This window comes from Paramisgurnus dabryanus, chromosome 17 (genome assembly GCF_030506205.2).
Source record: "Paramisgurnus dabryanus chromosome 17, PD_genome_1.1, whole genome shotgun sequence".
NCBI lineage: Eukaryota > Metazoa > Chordata > Actinopteri > Cypriniformes > Cobitidae > Paramisgurnus > Paramisgurnus dabryanus.
In genome coordinates this window covers 3,165,061-3,186,479 of record NC_133353.1, presented here as the reverse complement: position 1 = coordinate 3,186,479, position 21,419 = coordinate 3,165,061, and the positions used below count along the sequence as shown (strand labels likewise).

The 21,419-nt window shown below is 37.0% G+C and overlaps 1 protein-coding gene and 1 long non-coding RNA gene across 3 annotated transcripts in view; one reads left to right on the top strand and one right to left on the bottom strand.

Annotated features, from left to right (window-relative positions):
- The window catches only part of clmna (calmin a), a 39,484-nt gene that overhangs the window by 2,768 nt on the left and 15,297 nt on the right, over positions 1–21,419 (top strand). The window contains exon 2 of the mRNA XM_065252345.2: positions 19,072–19,133. Within this exon, the coding sequence (XP_065108417.1) occupies positions 19,072–19,133 (62 nt within the window). The remainder of the gene's footprint in view (positions 1–19,071; positions 19,134–21,419) is intronic.
- Positions 14,858–17,226, bottom strand: LOC135730863 (uncharacterized). Of its 2 annotated transcripts, XR_010526100.2 has the most exons (6): positions 17,146–17,226; positions 16,302–16,447; positions 15,880–15,977; positions 15,654–15,739; positions 15,458–15,573; positions 14,858–15,320 (listed from the first exon to the last, which is right to left on the bottom strand). It is a non-coding gene; the product is annotated as an uncharacterized lncRNA (long non-coding RNA). The 2 variants fall into 2 exon arrangements; XR_010526098.2 differs by lacking the exon at positions 17,146–17,226 and having other exon boundaries at positions 16,302–16,926.

Genomic DNA, 21,419 nt, shown 5'->3' with positions numbered 1-21,419 from the left:
CACATTTTCAGAAGGAGCTGTTCTGCATTAGAGGGCTTTTCAAGAACCAGCCTTGAGTGACCGTAGGCTAGAAAGCTTTGGTATGAATTTGTAGAAACGTCTGGAAATCAGAACAATAACTCCCTTTTTCTTATTTTCTCTCTGTTGTCTGTGCTAGACTACATAACTGTCGGTAACTTTAGCAAGTCAAATAACTATGCAGTCGACGCGCATTAATTTCCCCCTTTAATGAAATCTTTTGCGGTTTTATACGGGAAAAATGATGAAATCCTAAGTAGTTCATTCCTGTAGTGAAGTATGTTGTTTGGATAAGGCCTACACAACTGTTACCCAACTGTGAAAAATAATCAATGACCTAATGCATCACTCTAGTCTGTACCCCTGCCATGTACACATATTATATTTGGAATAATGTCTTATCGAAAAATTGTCAATTGTATTTTCAGAAAGTTAATGTACTGCTAAAGACAAAACTAAACTGTTTCCTGTTGTTTCTCTGAGCGTAGTGCCATATACTCTTACTATCTGTAGAATCTCAGATAAACCAAGGATTGTAATGCAGCTGTCATAAACGTCAGAATGCTGCTACCGTTTCCCATAATCCTCTTGTTTTTTTTAAATGAAGGATTCTGGTTGGCCTTGAAACATCAAGAAGCCGCATAATAGGTGGATGGGAGCCGTACTGTAGGTGTACTATTATCTATATTTAGCCGGCAGTTTCTTCAACATGCATGAATGACTCGCCCGTCTGACATAGGCTGTATGTAAGGAGAATGCAGCTGAGTGCTAGAAACCTCCACTGCTGAGAAATTATGTAAGATGTGTTAACTCTATAATGTCTTACGCCGGATTGTGTGTGTACCTCGACAGCTGGTGAACTACAGTATCCTTATACATATTTGAGATTGTACATACTTGAAAATAAACACTACTGCTGTAGTAGCTTTAGTTATGGTTTACTTAAGTGTTTTACAGCATGTGTAAGGATGTTTATGACATCATTAAGGCTTTAAAATAGATTTTGTTATCAAGATTTCACACCCTCCCCTATACCAGAGTCTGCATAAATGTTTTATCTACTTGTAGAAAATGTGGAAATTTATATTTATATTATTTGTATTTAAAGTAGGGATGCTAAACAATTAATCGCAATTAATTGTTAGCAGAATAAAAGTTTTTGTTTACATCACATATGTGTGTAAACTGTGTATAATAAATATGTATATATATAAATATGAACACATTCATGTATAATTTTAAGAAAAAAAAAATGTATATATTAAGTATTTATATTTATATATAATATAAATTATACATAAATATACAAAGGTATATACACATATACATGCATTTGTGTACATTTATTTATACAAAGTTATTATACACAGTTCACACACATATATATGATGTAAACAAAAACTTTTATTCTGCTAACGATTAATCGCGATTAATCGTTAAGCATCCCTAATTTAAAGTGTACAATGAAAGCACTTAGTTTGTATTACGGTACCATGGTAATACCATGGTGTTCATTAAAGTTGAAATGTGCACTCAAATTGTCATGGACTCGTCAATTACATACGTTTGTGCAAAACTTGATCTAGGATGATTTTAGAAAGGTGCTTCGGATTGTCATGAAGTCTGACCTTCTGTTTGTAGGTGTTAAAAGTTGGTCAGTGTCATAGATTTGTTTACATTTGATTAGTGACCTAGAAATAGTGCAGCGTATGCTGTATTTTTCTGTGCTTTCTTGTTGTTTAAAGGCAGGGTCAATGATCTCTAAAAGCCAATGTTGATATTTGAAATCACCTAAACAAACACGCCTATACCCCAATATGGACCTTCTTTTGATAGACCCGCCGCCCCACACATATGCAAACCCGGCAACGATGTTGGTTAGTAGACACTCGCCTAACTGCTGATTGGATAACAAGTGTGTTTTGTTAGTCGGCCTGACTCCCTTTTCCAAAGTGTTTTCAGATATCGTGCACTCCACCTTTAATTGGTTTATTTCCAAATCAAGAATAAAAAACTTTGGATGCATCAATATATCAGCCTATAATCTGTATTGGCAGGTAAAAGCATTTGTCCCACTTTTAGACTTTTGTACTGTTGATATGACACCTTACAGTACTGATTGAATACCATTTTGCTGGGTTGTGTGTACAAAGTGAATAATAATTTGTCATTTTACTGTTTGTCAGACTTTGGCTTTACATTAAAGTTTATTTTCATTACAAACAACAAATTTAAGGTACGGAATAACAATTAATCACAATTATTACACAGCTCTCTGGAATGCTTGATTCTGATTGGTCAGTTGAGACATTTGCAGGTTCGTTCTTTTCAAATAATAACCGCTCCAAAGTAATAACGCATAGCCGGTACTACTTGTACGAGTAAAATCGCTCCGCGCCAATAAAGATCAATAAAGATTACTGTTTGGTGCCATCTTGTGACAAACACTGGACAACCACGACAAGACACAGACAGCTTACTGAGACTGAACTTGTCAAAATAGAGCATGACAGCTACGAAGCCAACACACAAAAAAATACAGAATGGGCATTAAAACTTCTCAAAGACTGGCTAAAAGAGAAAAAATGGAGACAGACAAGTATGAAGCAGAGGATCTTAATAAGGTATTACGATCATTTTATGCATCTGTGCAAAGTTTCACGGAAGGATAAAAATGTTAATTTAAAACAAATATGCCAATAAAATGTTTCAAATTCATATTCATGTCCGGTTTTTTTCTTATGTTTTTTTTCCTCCGCTTCGCGTCGGGTCCTGATCACACTGTCGGGGCTTAATTCCCGATAACTACCGGCTGCCTCTACATTATCCCTTACTTAATCTATAGCAGAATAAAGGTTTTTGTTTACATCATATGTGTGTGTGAACTGTGTATAATAATTATGTATATATAAATATGCACACATGCATGTATAGTGTTAAAAAAATATGCACACATGCATGTATAATTAGGGATGCGCCGATACCACTTTTTTTGGAATACGAGTACGAGTACTTGCATTTCAGTACTTGCCGATACCGATACCGAGTACTTAATAAAAAACATGATTCAAATTTACAGGTAACAGCTTTAGTCATATAATTTAACAAAAAAAACAAGGGACTAGTTTTCCAGTTTGTTGTAAACTCTGCCTCTTTGGACAACACAAGATGCATTAACCCCTTACACGCCACTCAAACATAGACATTTCTCAGACCGTGGTATCGATCCCTGGTATCGGGGGACTTTTAATGAGTACGAGTACTTTAGAAAATGTGGTATCGAGGCCGATACCAGTATCGGTATCGGTGCATCCCTATATATAATGTTAAATAAATATTCAAAAACTTTTATTCTGCTATAGATTAATTGCGATTAATTGTTATGCATCTATAGTACAGAAAGGTTTATTGGCTAATTCCCATAATTAAAACAGTACAAATGTTGGCAGATATATCGACAACTTCAATATTCGGGTCTATTACTTATCCTGGCAATTCAAAGGGGTGAAAACACATCAAAACTTGGATCACAATGACAACACAATTGCAGTTTGAAAGTATGACTACAAAGCAAAACTATCTGTATCTATTGGTATCGGCAGATGTCATTAATCGAATGTCGTATCGACATAGAAATGTTGTATCGCTACATGCCTATTAAAACGTACAGATTTTAAATATTGTATGTTATCATGCATGCCGAAGTAAAACATCTGATACATCACTGTACAATTGCACTTGCACAGCCCTTTTTTTGTAAGGGATGAACTTAAAAATCCCCATAGCTTGTAAAGTTTGTGAATTCACAGTTACAAAGTGTGCAGACAAGCATTTTCATTTGACTTAAAAAAAAAAAACGTTAGTCAGTGTGACGTGTATGTTGCTGAAATGATGTTTTGGGGTGATGAGAACATCAAGAAGATGTTTTATTAGATGCCCCCCCCCCCACAAACCTTCAGTAGTGCTTAACAGCTACAGTCTTTAAAAACCTTTGTGTCTATTCAGCCAGCACTGTCTGAAATCGCATATAGTTTACTATACCAGACTAACTAGTTGTCAAAGCATATTCAAAAGCAAAAAATATGCGCTCATTATCGGCTCACGCTCGAGAAGAATGTAGTACACATTGTAATTTACTGTAATACTGAGCTATTCAAGAGAACACATGGTGTTGCCATGTTATTATATTGTATAAATGGCTTTGTTAGTCATGACAGATTTGGTGAATTATCAGTAGACTGCGTAAAAGCTCATGGCCTTGGCTATAGCTCTGTCCTCATGATGCACATTGTCAACGGCTGAATGGATTTTCCATGGCAGTCTCGGAGAAGATGACAACTTGACACTGCTCACTGCTCAACTTGTTGGGGAGGAGAAATGGGCATTAATTGCTCTTGCACAAGAGTCTCTCCGTGTCAAGAGGAGTTTGGCTTTTGTGAAGGAATTAATTTAAAGCTTAAAGCTGACTGATTACAGTCATATCAGCACAAAAATGTAATATCGGTGTATCTCTATTGTCCTGCTCTTATTATTTTATTGTAATTTTAAGAATTTGGCAAGAAATATACTCAGTTGCTATAAAAAGTGTGTAAATTATTCTTAATTGTCCATAAATAACCCTTAAATGTCTTTAAGCAAGATATATTTTCTTTTCAGTTTTTTAACAAAAGCCAAACTCCACAAGTTTTGGTGACATTCACCCTACAATACATGTTTACTATAGTAATGACCAGAAAGCAGCCTGTAGCTGTACATAGGCCTCTGCACTTTGTGTGGGACGCACAGCTCACTTGTGTTCAGATCCGATGAGCCTTATCTAAATATATTTACTTAGTCTATGGAAACATTGATATGATTACAATGGCGCCTTTTCAGTTCAGAAATAAAGCATGACTGAGTGACATCACTATTGTCCCATGTGCCATCTTTTATGAGCACAGTCCAATTATTGATCGGCACTTGTGTATGGAAGGCTGCTAACAAGTACAACATTTTTCTATGTGGTTTGTGGTATCAGTGTGCAGTTATGGTTTCTGCATTATAAATGCAGATCAAAATACAGGAATACAGTACATGCAGGCTCACCCACTTGGCCTTTAAACAAAGTCATTGATATAGAAGTTTAGACCTTAATGTGAAAATACACTATCCTGGCAACATGAAGATATTAGCTTTGCAGCCAGTGTGTCTCTTATATGCATTCTTGCAAAATGATTATTAAATCGGACACTTTCTGTGAAATCCAGTCTAATGTCTCATAATTGAATTATGAGATTCAAAGTTTGATTTCAGTCTTTAACATGAGTTTTTACAAAATGTACTTTACATTTACATATAATTTTATGTGGACAAGTAATGACTTTAGCTGGGTTTACACTGGCAGTGTCACATATCACATATTTTACATTTGCCTATAAGCATATCCATTTCATGCAGGCCCACCCAAACGGCAACTTCCACCTTCACCGCTGGCAAAACATGATAATGCTTGCAGCAAAGTGGAGTGAATTGATGAGAATAAAGAACTGGTTCTTATTTTTAATAAATCTAAATGATTTTCATAACTTTTCGTTCCCAAGCCCTATTATCCCGAGCTTAAAAATCTCCATTTGTGTTTCGTTGGGTTGGTTAAATTTTTTAATATACCAGTAATTGACTCTTAAAGATTACAATTATGAGACTTTTTTACATATTGGAGATAGGACTTGGCTAAAAATGTTAAGAGGCATATAATGGGTGATTCTCGCGAAATTAGACTTATGAGATGTCATGAAACATTGTGATAAAAAAAAGTAAATGCAAAGTAAGAGTATCAAAATAAGAAGCATACAGTTACAAACATCTCTTCATGTACTATTTTTCACATGATTTCAAATGACAACATACAAACCAGTATTGTTGTTTTTTCCACATCTAAGGGGAAAATTTTCATTATCGCAACGTGTCCATTCTTTGACATGGAAATATTTATAATTAAAAAAATAAAAAGCTTCAGTGCATGTTATACTATAAACATTTACAGTAAAGAAACATGTAGTATTTGGTGATCATTGGTAAATGTAGAGACAATAATAAGGAATATAAATGTGTCCAAGACCAATTTTCTCATCCTCCGCAACAATTTTCAATCATTGTTTAAGCCCTCGAGGAACTAACATTTTCAAAAAAAAAATTGTTGGAAGGGACATAATTGACTGTGACACTCAAGATGGCTGCCAGGTAAGCAGTTCTTATTTTTCTCTCCAGATAAAAGTTAAATTTTGTTTGTCATAGTACCTAGACAACTTTTTAGTTCTCATTACCGAAACATGAGTTTGTAAATGCATATATTTAATGTAATATCATGTTGCGGTAATGATAATTTTGGATAATGATAATCTAAAAAATGTAAATAATTCTATAGGAAATATTTTTAATCCCCTAAAAATAATGGTTATAGTAAGTTAATCTTATATGTGCAAAAAAATGGCTTCAATGGCTTAAAAAAAATCTGATGCTGGACACCTATATAGCACCAAAACTGTTGATTTGAATCGTAACCATAGAAGAACCGTTTTTAGTGCCATATAGAACCGGTGAAGCACCTGTGTAGAACCATATAGGGGCCATATAGCACCACATTTGGTTCTACATAGCACTATATGGTTCTACACAGGTGCTTCACCGGTGCTTCACCGGTGCTATATGGCACTAAAAACGGTTCTTCTATGATTACGAGCAAAGAACCACTTTTGGTGCTATATAGCACCGTTTGTTTTTAGAGTATATATATATAGTGGCGTTTCGTCCAGACAGATCCAGCTTTTTGGGAGCTTGAATCACCACACCCTTGCGTCTTTGTATGTACAGCCAATCCTTATATTTTAGCCCTTTTCTCACACAGATTACGGAAAATACGCAGAAAGATTTGCTTATCCGCTGTTTTTCTCTGTAGAAACCACACGCATGTTTCCCACACATCACCTTTATTAGGGCGGGCGCCCAGGTATATTAACAAGTGCCCAAGTATATCTGGCATCAAGTTTAGTCTTTTTTTGTTCTTCTGTGATAATATTGACACTCTTTGATAATAACATTTTGCGTGCGACCACGTCATGTCTCTCCCGATGAGTTTGATGTGCATTCGCGTGCTCTTTGTTTCTTAATGAATTAAGTACGATGCAAAACAAGCTCTTTGTCACATTGTATCCTTCCATGTTTCTGAACTTGAGAAGATTTTTACCATTTATAGGTCTTCACAGAGGACCTGGGACCCGTAGAGTTTTGGGTTTATATTTTAAATGGTCACTCGGGTCCGGGTCGGTCCTAGTTTAATTACTTCGGGTCCCAAGTCTGATTAATATTGTGTGTAAAACCCGAGTCCATTGGAGAACGCTACTGCGCTAAAGCTCGCGTGCAGTTTCAGCGTACCCCTGGTTTCTATGGCGATAACATCTGGCTCTTGTTTTGAAAGTCAGAACCACGCGCTGCATTTTCTTTTCTAAAATCTACAAAGTTTGCACATAGATGGTAGCAAAAAAGCATTGCTAATGTCAAGCCCATTGCGCTGAACGAGCAAAGTTCAAGCTGACTCAAGATATAAAAAACGCAAACTTGTAATGTAGAGTCACCTCTCACTGGGACAGCAAGTAGACTTTTGAATCTGAAATAATAATTGGATTAAGCTTTTTTTAATCGGCAAGAAATAGAAAGAGGCACTTTTGCCAGCTTTGTTCATGGCAAAGAAAGTTTGGGGTGGTTGGATTAATGAACTATAATGTGAAATTAATATAATTGTTCAATAAATCAAAGTATTGTGTTGTGTGTCACATTACTGGTTCTTTGTCACATGTATAGTATAGAAGACCATTTTTTTGTCGGTGGGTAATGATTGCTCTTTTCACCGGCTACCACCACAAGTAAATTTCAGATCTGTGGGAAACACTGCCGCATGCATTTATTTTCTGATCATGTAAGGAGAATTAAAAGATAAGATCGGATAGGGGTAGCACTGGCTTTGTGTGGATGTAGCCTAAGCAGTGTTAATTTAACACTGTGAATTTTGCTATGTACCTTTGATATAATATGCACTTTTTAGTTACAAAGGTCTATTTTTTTAAAGGTAAGACCCCAGTGACAGCCTTTATACTTTATTTTCTGAAAGCGTATGTGAAACGTTCCTGTTTCTGAAATGCACAATGTCCTGCTTGATGATATCTTGCTTGACAAACCCCTTCTTTGCATGTTAAGCAAATGCAGATCACATGACTCGGCGTGTGCACGTATTTATCAGGTAAAAACTGATTCTGTTGCAGAGTAAATGTAGAACATGGGCAGAAGTTTTCTGAACATTCATAAAATCTGCCCATCAGGACTGAACCGATTCTCTCGGTTCCTGTATTCGAGGTTCTTTGCAAATGTTATGTTCTGTATCTAACAGCAGTTTTGCCAATCTGAACATCAAAACTCTTTTGTTCACAGAGAATGAAATTCTCCCTCAAAATTTGCATTTCAGCCGATTTATGTCATTCCTTTAGCTTTCATGAACACCTGTAAGAAGGACTGTGAAAGTGTTTACCATTGTTCTTGCTTGACCGTCTTGCTCCAAACGATTATTTTCTAACACTCCTGTCGAGCTGTTATTACCACATGCAATCATTATATGTTTAAACTGCACGTAGTCATTTAGCTTTAACCCAGACCAAACTATCATGCAATTATTTTAGTCAAGTACCCCTCGAGCAACCTCATGGTACACTGACTTTTCTTTGTTAGGATTATTTCTTCTCAAAACGCTTACATTCTTCTGCACGGCATTTACGAGAAAATAAAGATGGACCGTTAAATGTGTTTTAAAATATAAAGCGCAATAGCATCTAACAGGCCGCAGTCATTCTCAGGGAAGTGAACAAGTGGACAGTTTACTTTGTTAGGCAGCTAATCATTACCATATAAATAATTCTATAAAGTTTATTTATAAAGCTTATCTAGCTTATTGTAATATTACCTCAACCCTTGAGTCATAGCACAATAATGTTATTCTCACACCCACAGAGTTTATTTAACACGCTAGCATTGTTTACAGTATTGTACCAAACTCCTAACTGTCTTAACAAAGACGTTCTTATGAAAGGTTTCATCTCTATTCTTAAAGAACCTTCAGACAGCGCCAGTTCTGGCCTGTCAGTCACATCAGAGAGCTCCAAGCTGTCCCGGACGGCAAGGCAATGGCCTTTTGTGTTTATGATGACTGGCTCTTTGGAGTTGGAAGTGGGCCCCCTCATTAAACAGACATCGTCTGTGCAGAAAGACGAAGAGAGCTGTGTTCTTGGCCGGTGCCCCGGGGCCGAAAATCTTTATAGCTCCTTTGGCAGGAAAGATGAAAGCTGCCGTGTTAAATGTGTTTGTTATTTTAACAAATGCGTCTCTGAGGATCAAAATTAGGATTTAGTTAGTAAGGATGGGTTACAATGATTAAAATACAAGATTCAAATAGTGTATTGGAAAGAGGTTTTGTTTTTTGTGATTGTTGCTGGAAAAACCTTGATCTTGCTGCGCGTTTTCTTAAAAAATGTGAGGTAATATGCGGGATATTTATGCAATTTTGTGCAATGAAATTGCTGGAACTTGCAAAAACTGTTTGCAGCTTTTCAATGATGTTCACGTCACACAATCACGTCACTTCATAACGTTCCCATGACAACAGGGAACATGGCTGCGCTTGTGTGAAGTGCAACATTTTTCAACTTTGTGCCAAGACTTTTTGCTACGAAAATGCTGGGATTTTGAAATCACGCAAGCCCTGCATATTTTGCGCCGATTTATGCGGCGAAAGTGCGGCGTATTTGAAAAAATGCCCCCCCCCCCCGTGTAAATATGTGGACTTTGGCTGATTATGCATTGAATCATGCGATCGCATAATCGCGTTTTTTCTGGAGGGACTGAATGTATAAAAATACATTTGTTAAGACAAAATAAGAAATTACTATAGAAATGTATTCAGGGCTCTAGACTAACTTTTTGCACTGGTTGCACTGGTGCGCCTAACATTTTTTCATAGGTGCACCAGCACAAAAGTTAGGTGCACCCTAATTTTTGGCTGCATCAGATTTATAGTTCCCCCCAAAAAGAAAATTCTGTCATAATTTACTCACTCTCATGTTGTTACAAACCTGTATAAATGCCTTTGTTCTGGTGAACATGAATGAAAATATTTTGAGGAATGTTTGTAACCAAACCATTCATGAGCCCCATTCACTTCCATAGAATTATTTTTCCTACTATAGAAGTGAATGGGGCTCATGCTTGGTTTGGTTATTAACATTCCTTAAAATATCTTGCTTCGTGTTTATCAGAACAAAGCAATTTATACAGGTTTGTAACAAAATGAGGGAGAGTTAATGATGACAGAATTTTCATTTTTGGGTGAACTGTCCCTTTAACACCGCAAGTTTAGCGCCCATAGTGGTTTAATACAGAATATAAACATGTTGGCTATTTTATAATTTTCATGTTGTCATTCCATTTTCCTTATACGAGTCATGCACAGTCCTGTTTGATAACCCGCATCCGCGCGATTAAAATAACACTTGACCCGTTATCCGACATCAGCATCGATTTATTTCATACCCGCTCGTTTGACATAAAGACTGCGACCGGCCGCACCGGAAATCGTGAAGTAAGTAGAAACCTTTAAAGATCTTCATGCAGAACATTGACATAAATAAGCACAGGACCATGACTGGACAAATATATTAACATTTAATGTGAAACATTGTGAGGGTCGGCAGATTGACAGCTGAGCGGTCAGCAGTGTGTGAACACTTGCGCATAAACTAAAGCCTTGGGGGGAATTATTTATAAATGAATCAACAACGCAATCAAGAAATTAACTTATTTCTCTATTTAAGACAGTCTGGCAGGGCGGTGATAGCGATACAGCAAACACCGAAAAGTTTATTAGATTTGGAAGTAAGATTATGAAGAAAACAGCGGTCCTGACTCCTGGCTTTTTTTCTATAAATTGGGCGCACGCGACATTGCTGTTCGGGGTGACGTTTAAAGAATTATGCTCTGGCTCTGACTCGATTGTAAGAGGCTCATTACCTAATTTCATCTTCAGGTTCGGACCAGGGCTGATGTGACGGGAGGTTGATGTCAGAGAGCATTGGTTATGATATTCGGACGGATCAGGCATTAACTTAACATTCTTAACGAAAAAGTTGTCAATCGTTCTTTTCCTCTTCTCTTATCATCCGCGGCTACATCCACTCTGTTTATCTGACGGACCAAGGCTACTCACCTCTCTCTCTCTCTCTCTCTCTCTCTCTCTCTCTCTCTCTCTCTCTCTCTCTCTCTCTCTCTCTCTCTCTCTCTCTCTCTCTCTCTCTCTCTCTCTCTCTCTCTCTCTCTCTCTCTCTCTCTCTGACTGGAGCGCACACGCATTTTTAAACGTACACACACGTAGATCTGGACCATATTTTTCCCTCGAATGCCTGGTCGCACCAGTGCGACCTGATATTTTTTTAAGTCGCACCATTGAGAAATTAGGTCGCATGTGCGACCAAATTGGTCGCACTCTAGAGCCCTGGTATTGTGCTCCATATCTCAGCCGCAATGTTAGAGCATTAAATAAGCAGCGCAAAAAGTCATGGGTTGGCAACAAAGCATTTGTGAAGCCACAACACGCACAACCTTGAGGCGGATGGGCTACAACAGCAGAAGACCCCACCGGGTACCACACATCTCCACTACAAATAGGAAAAAGAGGCTACAATTTGCACGAGCTCACCAAAATCGGACAGTTGAAGACTGGAAAATGTTGCCTGGTCTGAAGAATCTCGATTTCTGTTGAGACATTCAGATGGTAGAGTCAGAATTAGCCGTAAACTGAATGAGAACATGGATTCCTCATGCCTTGTTACCACTGTGCAGGCTGGTGGTGGTGTAATGGTGTGAGGGATGGTTTCTTGGCACACCTTAGGCCGCTTCGTGCCAACTGGGCATCATTTAAATGCCACAGCCTGCTTGAGCATTGTTTCTGACCATGTCAATCTCTTTATGACCACTTCCAGCAGGATAATGCACCATATCACTAAGCTCGAATCATTTCAAATTGGTGTTCACTGTACTAAAATGGCCCCCACAGTCACCAGATCTCAACCCAATAGTGCATCTCTAGGATGTGGTGGAATGGGAGCTCCGTGCCCTGGATGTGCATCCCACAAATCTCCATCAACTGCAAGATGCTATCATATCAATATGGACCAACATTTCTAAAGAATGCTTTCAGTACCTTTTTGAATCAATGCCACGTAGAATTAAGGAAGTTCTGAAAGCGAAAGGGGGTCAAACACAGTAATAGTATGGTGTTCCTAATAATCCTTTAGGTGAGTGTATAAAAGTCAACAACGGGACAAGAAATTACACCCAAAATAATCTTTCTCCTATTCATACATGCGTATATTTATTACTTGTCTTTTAATATTTTTATACACATTACATTTGTAATAAAACTCAACTCCTGCAAGTGATTGAGTCCTAAACAGCCATTAGTGATCTGTGTCATACTGCAAGAGAAGCCACTGGGAACCAAAATCCTTTGCAACTTTTTCATGGTCCTGATAGGCAAGAACTGTCTTTATAACAGCTTATAAAGAACGCCATGATGAAATTACAAGACACTTTTGTTTTACCTTTGCATTACATACTAGAATTTGGAAAGTTAGTGTTTTTGCTTAATATGCATTTTAAAGGATTTAAAGGTTAGTTGACATAACAAATGAAAGGCTTTAGTTGACCTAACAAGGAGACATTTAATAACAGCCCCATTATCGTTTATGGAGTTATGAATGATGTTAAGATGATTTTCACTTGGAAACATTGGGACACTTAAGTGTTGCTTTTTGAATGTGCCCTATTGTGCCATCCAGACCTGTGTATTTGGCTGTAATTTCCTGTTAGACTCTTAGGTCATTATTCCATCATGACATTTGTACAACAGTTATTGATTCCAGCAAATGTAGCCTCTTTATGTTTTGGCACTTAATAATGAATGAGGAAAGTGGCATCCGGCATCAGAATGTTCCCATTCCGTACATTTGTACACCTACAGAACACAAATGAGCCGCCTTGGAGGCAGAGGAAGAGAAATGTTAAGAAACCATCCATCAAGAGGTAGACAGCTCAGACGCTCCGCCTGATGGATCATATAATCACATGGTCTCATGAGAGCCTCCTAAAGCCAGCTATTCTTTGAGGCAGATGTCTTTAATTTCAGATGATGGCCATGTTAAGGTGAACACGGTGCGAATGGGTGGTACTGGCATCTGAACTCTCCTTTACTAAGATAAAATGTAGTCAACATTTGGTACTCGTTCCACTTTATAAATGCTGCTTTGTTAAAGGCTGGGTGCATGTTTTTTGAAAAAAACTTTGGAAAAGGGAGTCGGGCTGAGAACCAAAACACACTTGTAGCCATTCAGCAGTAAGGGGCATGTCTACTGACATCGTTGCCTGGGTTGCGTATGTGTGGGGTGGGTCTATCAAAAGAAGGTCCAGATTCTATTGGAGTAGGGGCGTGTTTGCCTAGGTGATTTCAAATATCAACATCGGCTTTCAGAGATCATACACCCCACCTTTAAGGTATAGTTTATCCAAAAATATAAAATTTTGTCATTTATTCACCCTCATTTCTCTTAAAACGTGTATACGTGGAACACATAAGATAATTTGAAAAATGTCTTGGTTGTTTTGTGTTGACCCAATAGAAGTCAATAGTGGCCATGGGCTTAGGGGTATTGTTCGGTTACTGGTGTTCTTTGAAATATCATCTTTTGCATTTTGCAGAAGAAAGTTATACAGGTTTCAAATGTCATTATGAAAAGATTTCTTGGGATTTATGTAAAAATATATTTGCTGAGTGGTAAATACATTCAGAATGTTAAAATTTATAAAGCATTTATGTTTGTTTTATAGACATTTTATTCTGAGTCATGTTGAATAATATTATGTGTGTATTTGCAATAAAATAGCTATTGAAGCTGGTATGGCAGCACCAAAGATACAAGATAGAAGATACAAAAGTTGTCACTGAGACACAGTACCCATTAAAAATGTCCTAATATGTATCATTATGATTTATGTTTGTTAATTGTTTATGATTTTTACATTACCTTCCATTTTTGTAGAGCACATTCGCTGGCAAAAATTGTGTTTTTGTTTAGTTAGGGGTGGTCTTTGTATTTTTTAAAGGGCAAATTCATTCATGTCCTAAGTCCATTACTTGGCCAGTTCCCTTACACTGTTATCCAAAGCTATTTTACAGCATACTTGCATGCTAAAAGGAACAATCTGGGGTTAAGTGCATTGCTCAGGCAAAATAGTAATGTACCTACACAGCAAAATCACTGGTGTTAAAATAACACCCAGGGTGTCAAATTTAACACTGGAAAAGTGTGTATATGTGTCCACACTACACTGTGTTAATTTAGTCAAAAGTGTAGTGTTAATTTAACAACACTCATTATATGTTAATTTAACACTCAATATTGTTAAATTTTACACTCTGTTCAACACTATTCATTGTTGTTTCCACACTACACTGGTGTTGGCACAGAAATACAGTGTTAAAAATTAACACTTCTAATTTAAGGTCAACACCAGTGTAATGTGAATTCAACAATGTTAAGTGTTAAAATACTGATTGATAGCCACTTTTGTTGCTAATGGGTTGTTTCTATAAAAGACAAATGACAAGAAATATTGCAAAACCTCCTTTTATTAAAGTGCATCACATTTAATATTTACATTGATACACACAACACTTTGCATTTAATACTGCTTATTTAAATAGCTCAGCTACAATTAGAATACAGAATACAGTATGGAATAATGAAAGTTATCTTATACCACAGCGCAGTGACATGAAAACCACTTATTATAAGGTCTTTAATAAATCAAATGAGTTAAAAAAAATTAGCCACCCTACTCAAAACTTGAACATTAAAATACACTGCAATTACCTTACTGGCAGGCAAAAATGCTTATCCTTCACAATACTAAAGATTTTTCCATAACAAAACAGACATTTCAATTCAAAAGACGTTTCATTTTTCTTAAATACGTTCCAACCTGGTATTTAGTTCTGTAGTTGTTTTACTCATGATGTAGTGGAAGGCTGCATCAGTGGTCTTCATCATGGAGGGAATGGCTTTTTGGTCCAGAATGATGCAAAAATTCTGGATGCAACTTCTGTTCCCAACGCAGTGCAGGCAGGGCTGTGCTGATTCATCCACCTCAAAGCATGGATTGATGCTCATCACCTAAGTGTTTTAAAAGAGTGTATTTGATGAATGTATTTGATTTGTATTTATGAACTTGTATGCATTTACATGGGGTGAACAATGCAAGCAAACTAACTGCTGAATAAATAACTAGAACAAAATACTAAAAAACTTACATAGCACAATCAGTAGCTTCAGTTGCACATTGACCCTCTTTCTTCTTTCTTCCTTTCACAAATGAAAGGCAAGAGGTGAATGAGCCAGGGAAGAGCTGCCACATCACTGTCCCGTCCTAGCAAAACAGAATTTAAACACCATGAGTATACAGTTAAACTTTAAAACTGTAAAAGTAGCAAACCCATGTACACTTACCATATTTAAACTCCTGTTGACCAGACAGAGGGTCATCCATATTGTTGTATGTTGGCTATTTTGCAATACATCACCTCAGCATATTTCTGCAGATTTTCAAAGACAAAAAGAGTCAAGAAAATACCAAAAAGGGTGCAGTTTTAACCGTTATTTGAATCAAATTAATCTCAGTATAATAAATCATGTTAGAGACAGTGTACAGTACAAATGTACTGTGTGTACTCACATAACTAGTTGGTAAGCTCTTATCCTCCAAACTGGGTTAAGGAATAACAGTTCCAGAATTCATGGGTATGCCGTATTCAAATATAGTCTGGTAGGGTCCTATCACAAAAATGACAATAAAGACTCTGAAAACTCAACATTCTTTTTATATTAAAAACAGCACTCAAGACAAAATATGAATCTTCATTTATACATTTTCAAAATAGTAATCAATTTGATTGCTATTTAATATGATATCAATAGCAAAACGATGTATGAGAAGATAATATATTTTTATTAAAGTTGGCAGCAGGTCATGTGAGTTTCTTTCCAGATTAATAATAATAATCATAATATGTACAAAACTACATATTCTAAAAAGATTGGTTAACTGTTCAGTTATGTCAAATAAAATGATTTATATGTATAAATATATAAACTTACCTTCTGTAATGAATTTATATAAGTATTAGCAGTCGTTTCTCATTGGAAGTCATCCATGTCAGGTCTTCTTTAATAAACTGCCCTAAAAACAGCATCTCTTCTGAATGATTTGAAGCACTCAGTGTGAACTTTCACCAAACTAGCATCTATAATGACAGAAAAAAACAAATGTTCGCCATACACGTTTTACACTTTCGTATGTATTTGCCATTTGCATCTGTCTGACATCTAGCGCCACGAAAAGCTTACAACACACAATGCATCCAATCTGTGCATACAAATGATGATATATTGTGAGGTTTTGGTAAAATTAATTGTTGGTTTGGCGATATTTCCTCTGTTTGCATACATCTTAGAAAAACACATGACGATGCGGTTGCGGTTTTCTCCGTGTTTTTCAGTAATTTGAATAATTAACCGATATCCGTGCACTCACGTGCATGTAAACGACCTCGTTAACTCACGGTATCTAGCCTATATGATTACCTTATAACGAGCATCATATGGTGAATAAACGAGCTTTCATTTAACTTAATTTCATACCTTCAATTTGTAGTGCATGTCGCGTTTTATCATGGTTCAATTCTTTCGTTCATATCTCCTGTTAATATTATCCTTATTGGTTAAAACTTTTAGCTAGCAGTTTTACTTTATACTAAACTAACAAGGGAACAACGTAACACAAGGTAGCTCTGATTAAACTGAACCAAATAACGAACAAAGGGGAAATAAAATGGGAAAAATATCTTATTTAGGTTTTTTTGGCATATGGCTGCGTAGAGTCAGACAGAGAAATAACAGTTTAATTTAGCTAAACCATGTGAATATTATGAGACTGATTTACCTGATCTCTTCAGTCCTCCTGTGAAAGAAAATGGCGGTAAAATCCCTGACAGGATATGTTTAGTGGAGGCGTGGCTTAATTTACACCGCTCAGAGTGAAATCTGATAACACCCTTGTTTTACACTGACACTGTCGTAAATATAACACTGGCCTAGCAATGGCAGTGTTATTTTATTACCAGATAGTGTTAAAACAGCATCAACACTGTGTATTTAACACCATCCCTGAAAATTTAACACTGGTGATTTTGCTGTGTAGGGCTGTCACGATTATGAAATTTGGCTGACGGTTAATTGCCTTATAAATTTATAACGATTAATTGCCTGTTTTATTGCTTTGACATTTAATTCTTATACTTTTTTGTTTATGAAATAATTTTCACACATTGTTGTAATTATGTAAATTAAATATTTTGCAAGGTTTACCTGGCAGTAAATATTAATACATCTGATATTAATAAATCTAATACTGTCTCATTTATACAGGCACTGCAGCTCCCCCTTGTGTTTTTAGAGAGATGTGCAATCATTGCGGTGATCTGAAATCATTGCGATGAGGTCAAACAATCAATTATTTAATCATTGTGACAGCCCTAAATCTACTCCGTATCACCCTTTCTAAGGTTTTACCTTACTTTTTTTACAAGCTTAGATTCTTAACCCTTACACAACTACAAAAGTTGTCACAAAGACAGTACCTTTTAAAAAGTAGTAATATGGAGCAGATAAGTACTTTTGAGGTACCAGTATGTACAGGGTTCCCACGAGTCCTTAAAATCCTTGAAAGTTTGTGAATCTGGTGCAAAAAATTCAAGGCCCTGAGAAGTTTTTGAAAATAGATACAGGTCATTGAAAGTGCTTAAATCTATTATATGCAAGAAGTTTTCTGGAAAAAAAATCCATATTATTCCCTGTGTAGTGTAGGATAATATCATAAAAATTCTAGACTTTTTAAGCACACGTGCTAAACTGTTCGCTTTACATGCTTAATCTTCTGTATGCGAATTTTAATTCATACCAAAATGCTTTTCACACATGAAAACGTCTCTGGTTACGTATGTAACTGTTGTTCCCTGAGAAGGGAATGAGACGCTGCGTCTCCCTTGCCATACTTCCTGCATCCCTGTAATGCAGTCTTTGGCAATATTTCAGATAGCAATATACTTTCTGGCTCCCGCATCACCATGTCTTTGTCATTAAGCCTCACCATTGGTTGAATTTGATATACACATTCAGACGCACTTACCCCTAGAGCCGTCCCCAAAGTGTCACCGCAGTGACGCAGCGCGAGTTCCCTCGAAATGGAACTGTAACAATGTATCTTAAAAGGTAACATCATGTAACCTTGCTCTCACTTGAAATGTGTCCCCACATTTAGTCCTTGAATTTGAGGGTATTGGACCTGGAAAGTCCTTGAAAGGTCCTTGAATTTGAATTTAACTAAGGTGTGGGAACCCTGTGTACTTTTTGAAAAGGTACCGTCCCAGTGTTAAGATTCAATAATACTTTTTTCACTGCTGTATTTCATAAGTGATCAGTCTTTTGCATTGCTTAATGTTTTTATGTACTGTTTAGCTGTAATATTAGTATTGCACCTAATGCAAGTATAAAATGTCTGGTTTTATTGCCTGGGGCGATCATGCAAAAACAAGTGAAATTGCCCCTGGTCACTTATTAAATACAGCGACTGGTTGTGTTTTGACGTTAATGGTCACTAGTCATTGCACATGAGCTATAATGATTATGGGCTGTTTGCTCTTTGTTGCCATGGTGAGCTCACAAGGGTGCAATGCCTTCAGGCTCTATGTGATTAATGACCGGCCAACACGGGGCTGCTGGTTGAGACGGGACTGCCGTTTCATTTTTGTGCATCATTTACCTCCATGAAACCGAAACAAAGTTGTTTTTATCTTTCATTCTTTTCCAGTTGAGAGGGAGGTGGTGCAGAAGAGAACATTCACTAGATGGATGAATCTACATCTAGAGAAGGTTAGTGGGAATTCATTTGGATCCTTTACACCTGGCCGATTATAGCTTTTGTAGCTCAGATTTTTTTTGTATTTATGGCATCGACTTCAAACTGGAAGTCTATTCTTTCCTGGATTATTAGGAAAACCGAAACTGTTATTTTCTTAGCAGCATTAATATTGCATGATGTACAAACACTCACTACTAGGGTAGAAGGAGTACAGGGTGGATTGCCTTTATTAAATTTCTCGTACAGTCAATGTGTAATAGTATAGCCTATCTGTGAAACTGCAAGTCACAAAAATGTGTTACATGCCAAATTTAAAACCGAATGACTTTCTTCTTTTGTAGTATTATTATGAATGATTTAAGCATAGCACCACAATGGTCATAGGGTTTGATTTATAGTTAGTTGCTTTTATTATAGGAATATTGTACACGGATCACATTTACATTTATGCATTTGATAGATGCTTTTATCTATAGAAAATAAAATGTAGTGGTTGTTTTCCCATTTGTATCTAAAAAAAATGTCTTTTAAAACTTCAGTTGCTGCTCACATTTGTTGCTCGACTGATTCTAGACCATGCATATAAATAATTTCCCCTGCCTTCCTTTTATCTCATCTCCAACTTTCGTCCTTAGATTTTCCTCCTCCTTTCATTAGCAACCAGCCGCGGTGATTCATACGTGAACACTCACACGTGAACATTTGCATGTTGCATTAGTCATTGCACACAACAGTAGGTTGGAGTCGTCCTCTTTTGTTTGCTCTGGCAGTCCTCTGCTGCACTTCTTGTGCCGAAGACCGCTGATAGATAGATCACAACATTGCCGTCTTTGGGATCCTCAGAAAACAATCAGCGATGAATCCTTTGTTTTCACACACAATGTTGCTCTATTCTGTGACCTCAAGTTTGGCTGCTCCTCAAATCTTCGACCCACTATTAGACAATCACACTCTGTCTTTTCTCGTCTGATGGAAAATTTCACCCTTAACCCTCCAGTTTCCGCTATCGTCTCACATTGTTTCCTTTTAATAATGTTATCTTTGAAAAACCCTCAAAGCATAGATGCAAATGCATGAATATGTATTATATTAACAAATATTTTGCCCTTGAAGCGTTTCATCTCTCATTTGTTTCTTCTTCTTAATCGTTTTTGGTTTTACCTGTTCATAAATATGCTCTTTATTTTTCCCAGGAGCTCACTGAGGTTTTAATAACTCTTAGTTGTTTTGTGTGAATTTGCAAAGTGCGTAAATTAAAGGGATAGTTCACCGAAAAAATGAAAGTTCTGTCATCATTTACCCTCAAATTGTCCGAAACCTGTATACATTTCTTTGTTCTCCTGAACACAAATGAATTCGCAAAATGTTTGGAACCAAACAGATTTGGGGCACTATTGCCTTCCATAGTAGGAAAATTTTATAATAATAGGGGAGAACGGGGGCGAAAGAACAATTTTCAGAAAAACTTACTTTTAAAAGATAATGTTATAGACAGAGATATATTTTTGCTGTGGTCAATAACTCAAAAGTGTGGTCTATCAATACCAAGTAGCCTGGCTAACACCAGACCAGTCTCATATGGCGCTTTTCCATTGCATAGTACCCCACGGTTTAGTTTAGTTTGGGTCGGGTCAGCTTACTTTTGGGAGCTTTTCCATTGGGTGCAGTACGTAGTACCCGATACTTTTTTTCGTACCACCTCGGTTGGGGTTCCAAGCGACCCGAGCTGATACCAAACGTGACGCGAAAACACTGTAGATCACTGATTGGTCTGAGAGAATCGGCACGTCATCGCTATAATGTAAATATTAGCTTTAGCTTACTGCTAGCTTGCGCTGTCTCAAGCAAACATGTTGTTATAGGTGTTCTGCTATAAGTTTCCAAACACCCTTTTAGCGATGAAAAACATCCACAGGTTGAGAATCCGGGAGACCATAACAGTGTTTTCCAGACTTGCAGTTTGTGGCGGCACATTCGCGACGTGCATGTCCGCATTATATATGCTTAAATGCAACTTGAATGAGGCTCAGCGGAGCGCCATCGACTGACGCCACGGGTCGGGTGTTTGAACAGAAACTGTCATGTGAGACAGAGGTAGTTATAAACGCGATGTGCAAACATCTATTTGTGGTGGCCAATTTTAATTTTGTGGCAGACTGAGAAATAAATGAATGTATGGGAATGTACAACAACGCTCTCACGTGTATGATGTCACAGCAGACGGCAGCGTAAATATAACGACACGCCTATAATCCCTCCCACTCCGAAGTGATACTAAACTCGATGGAAAAAATAAC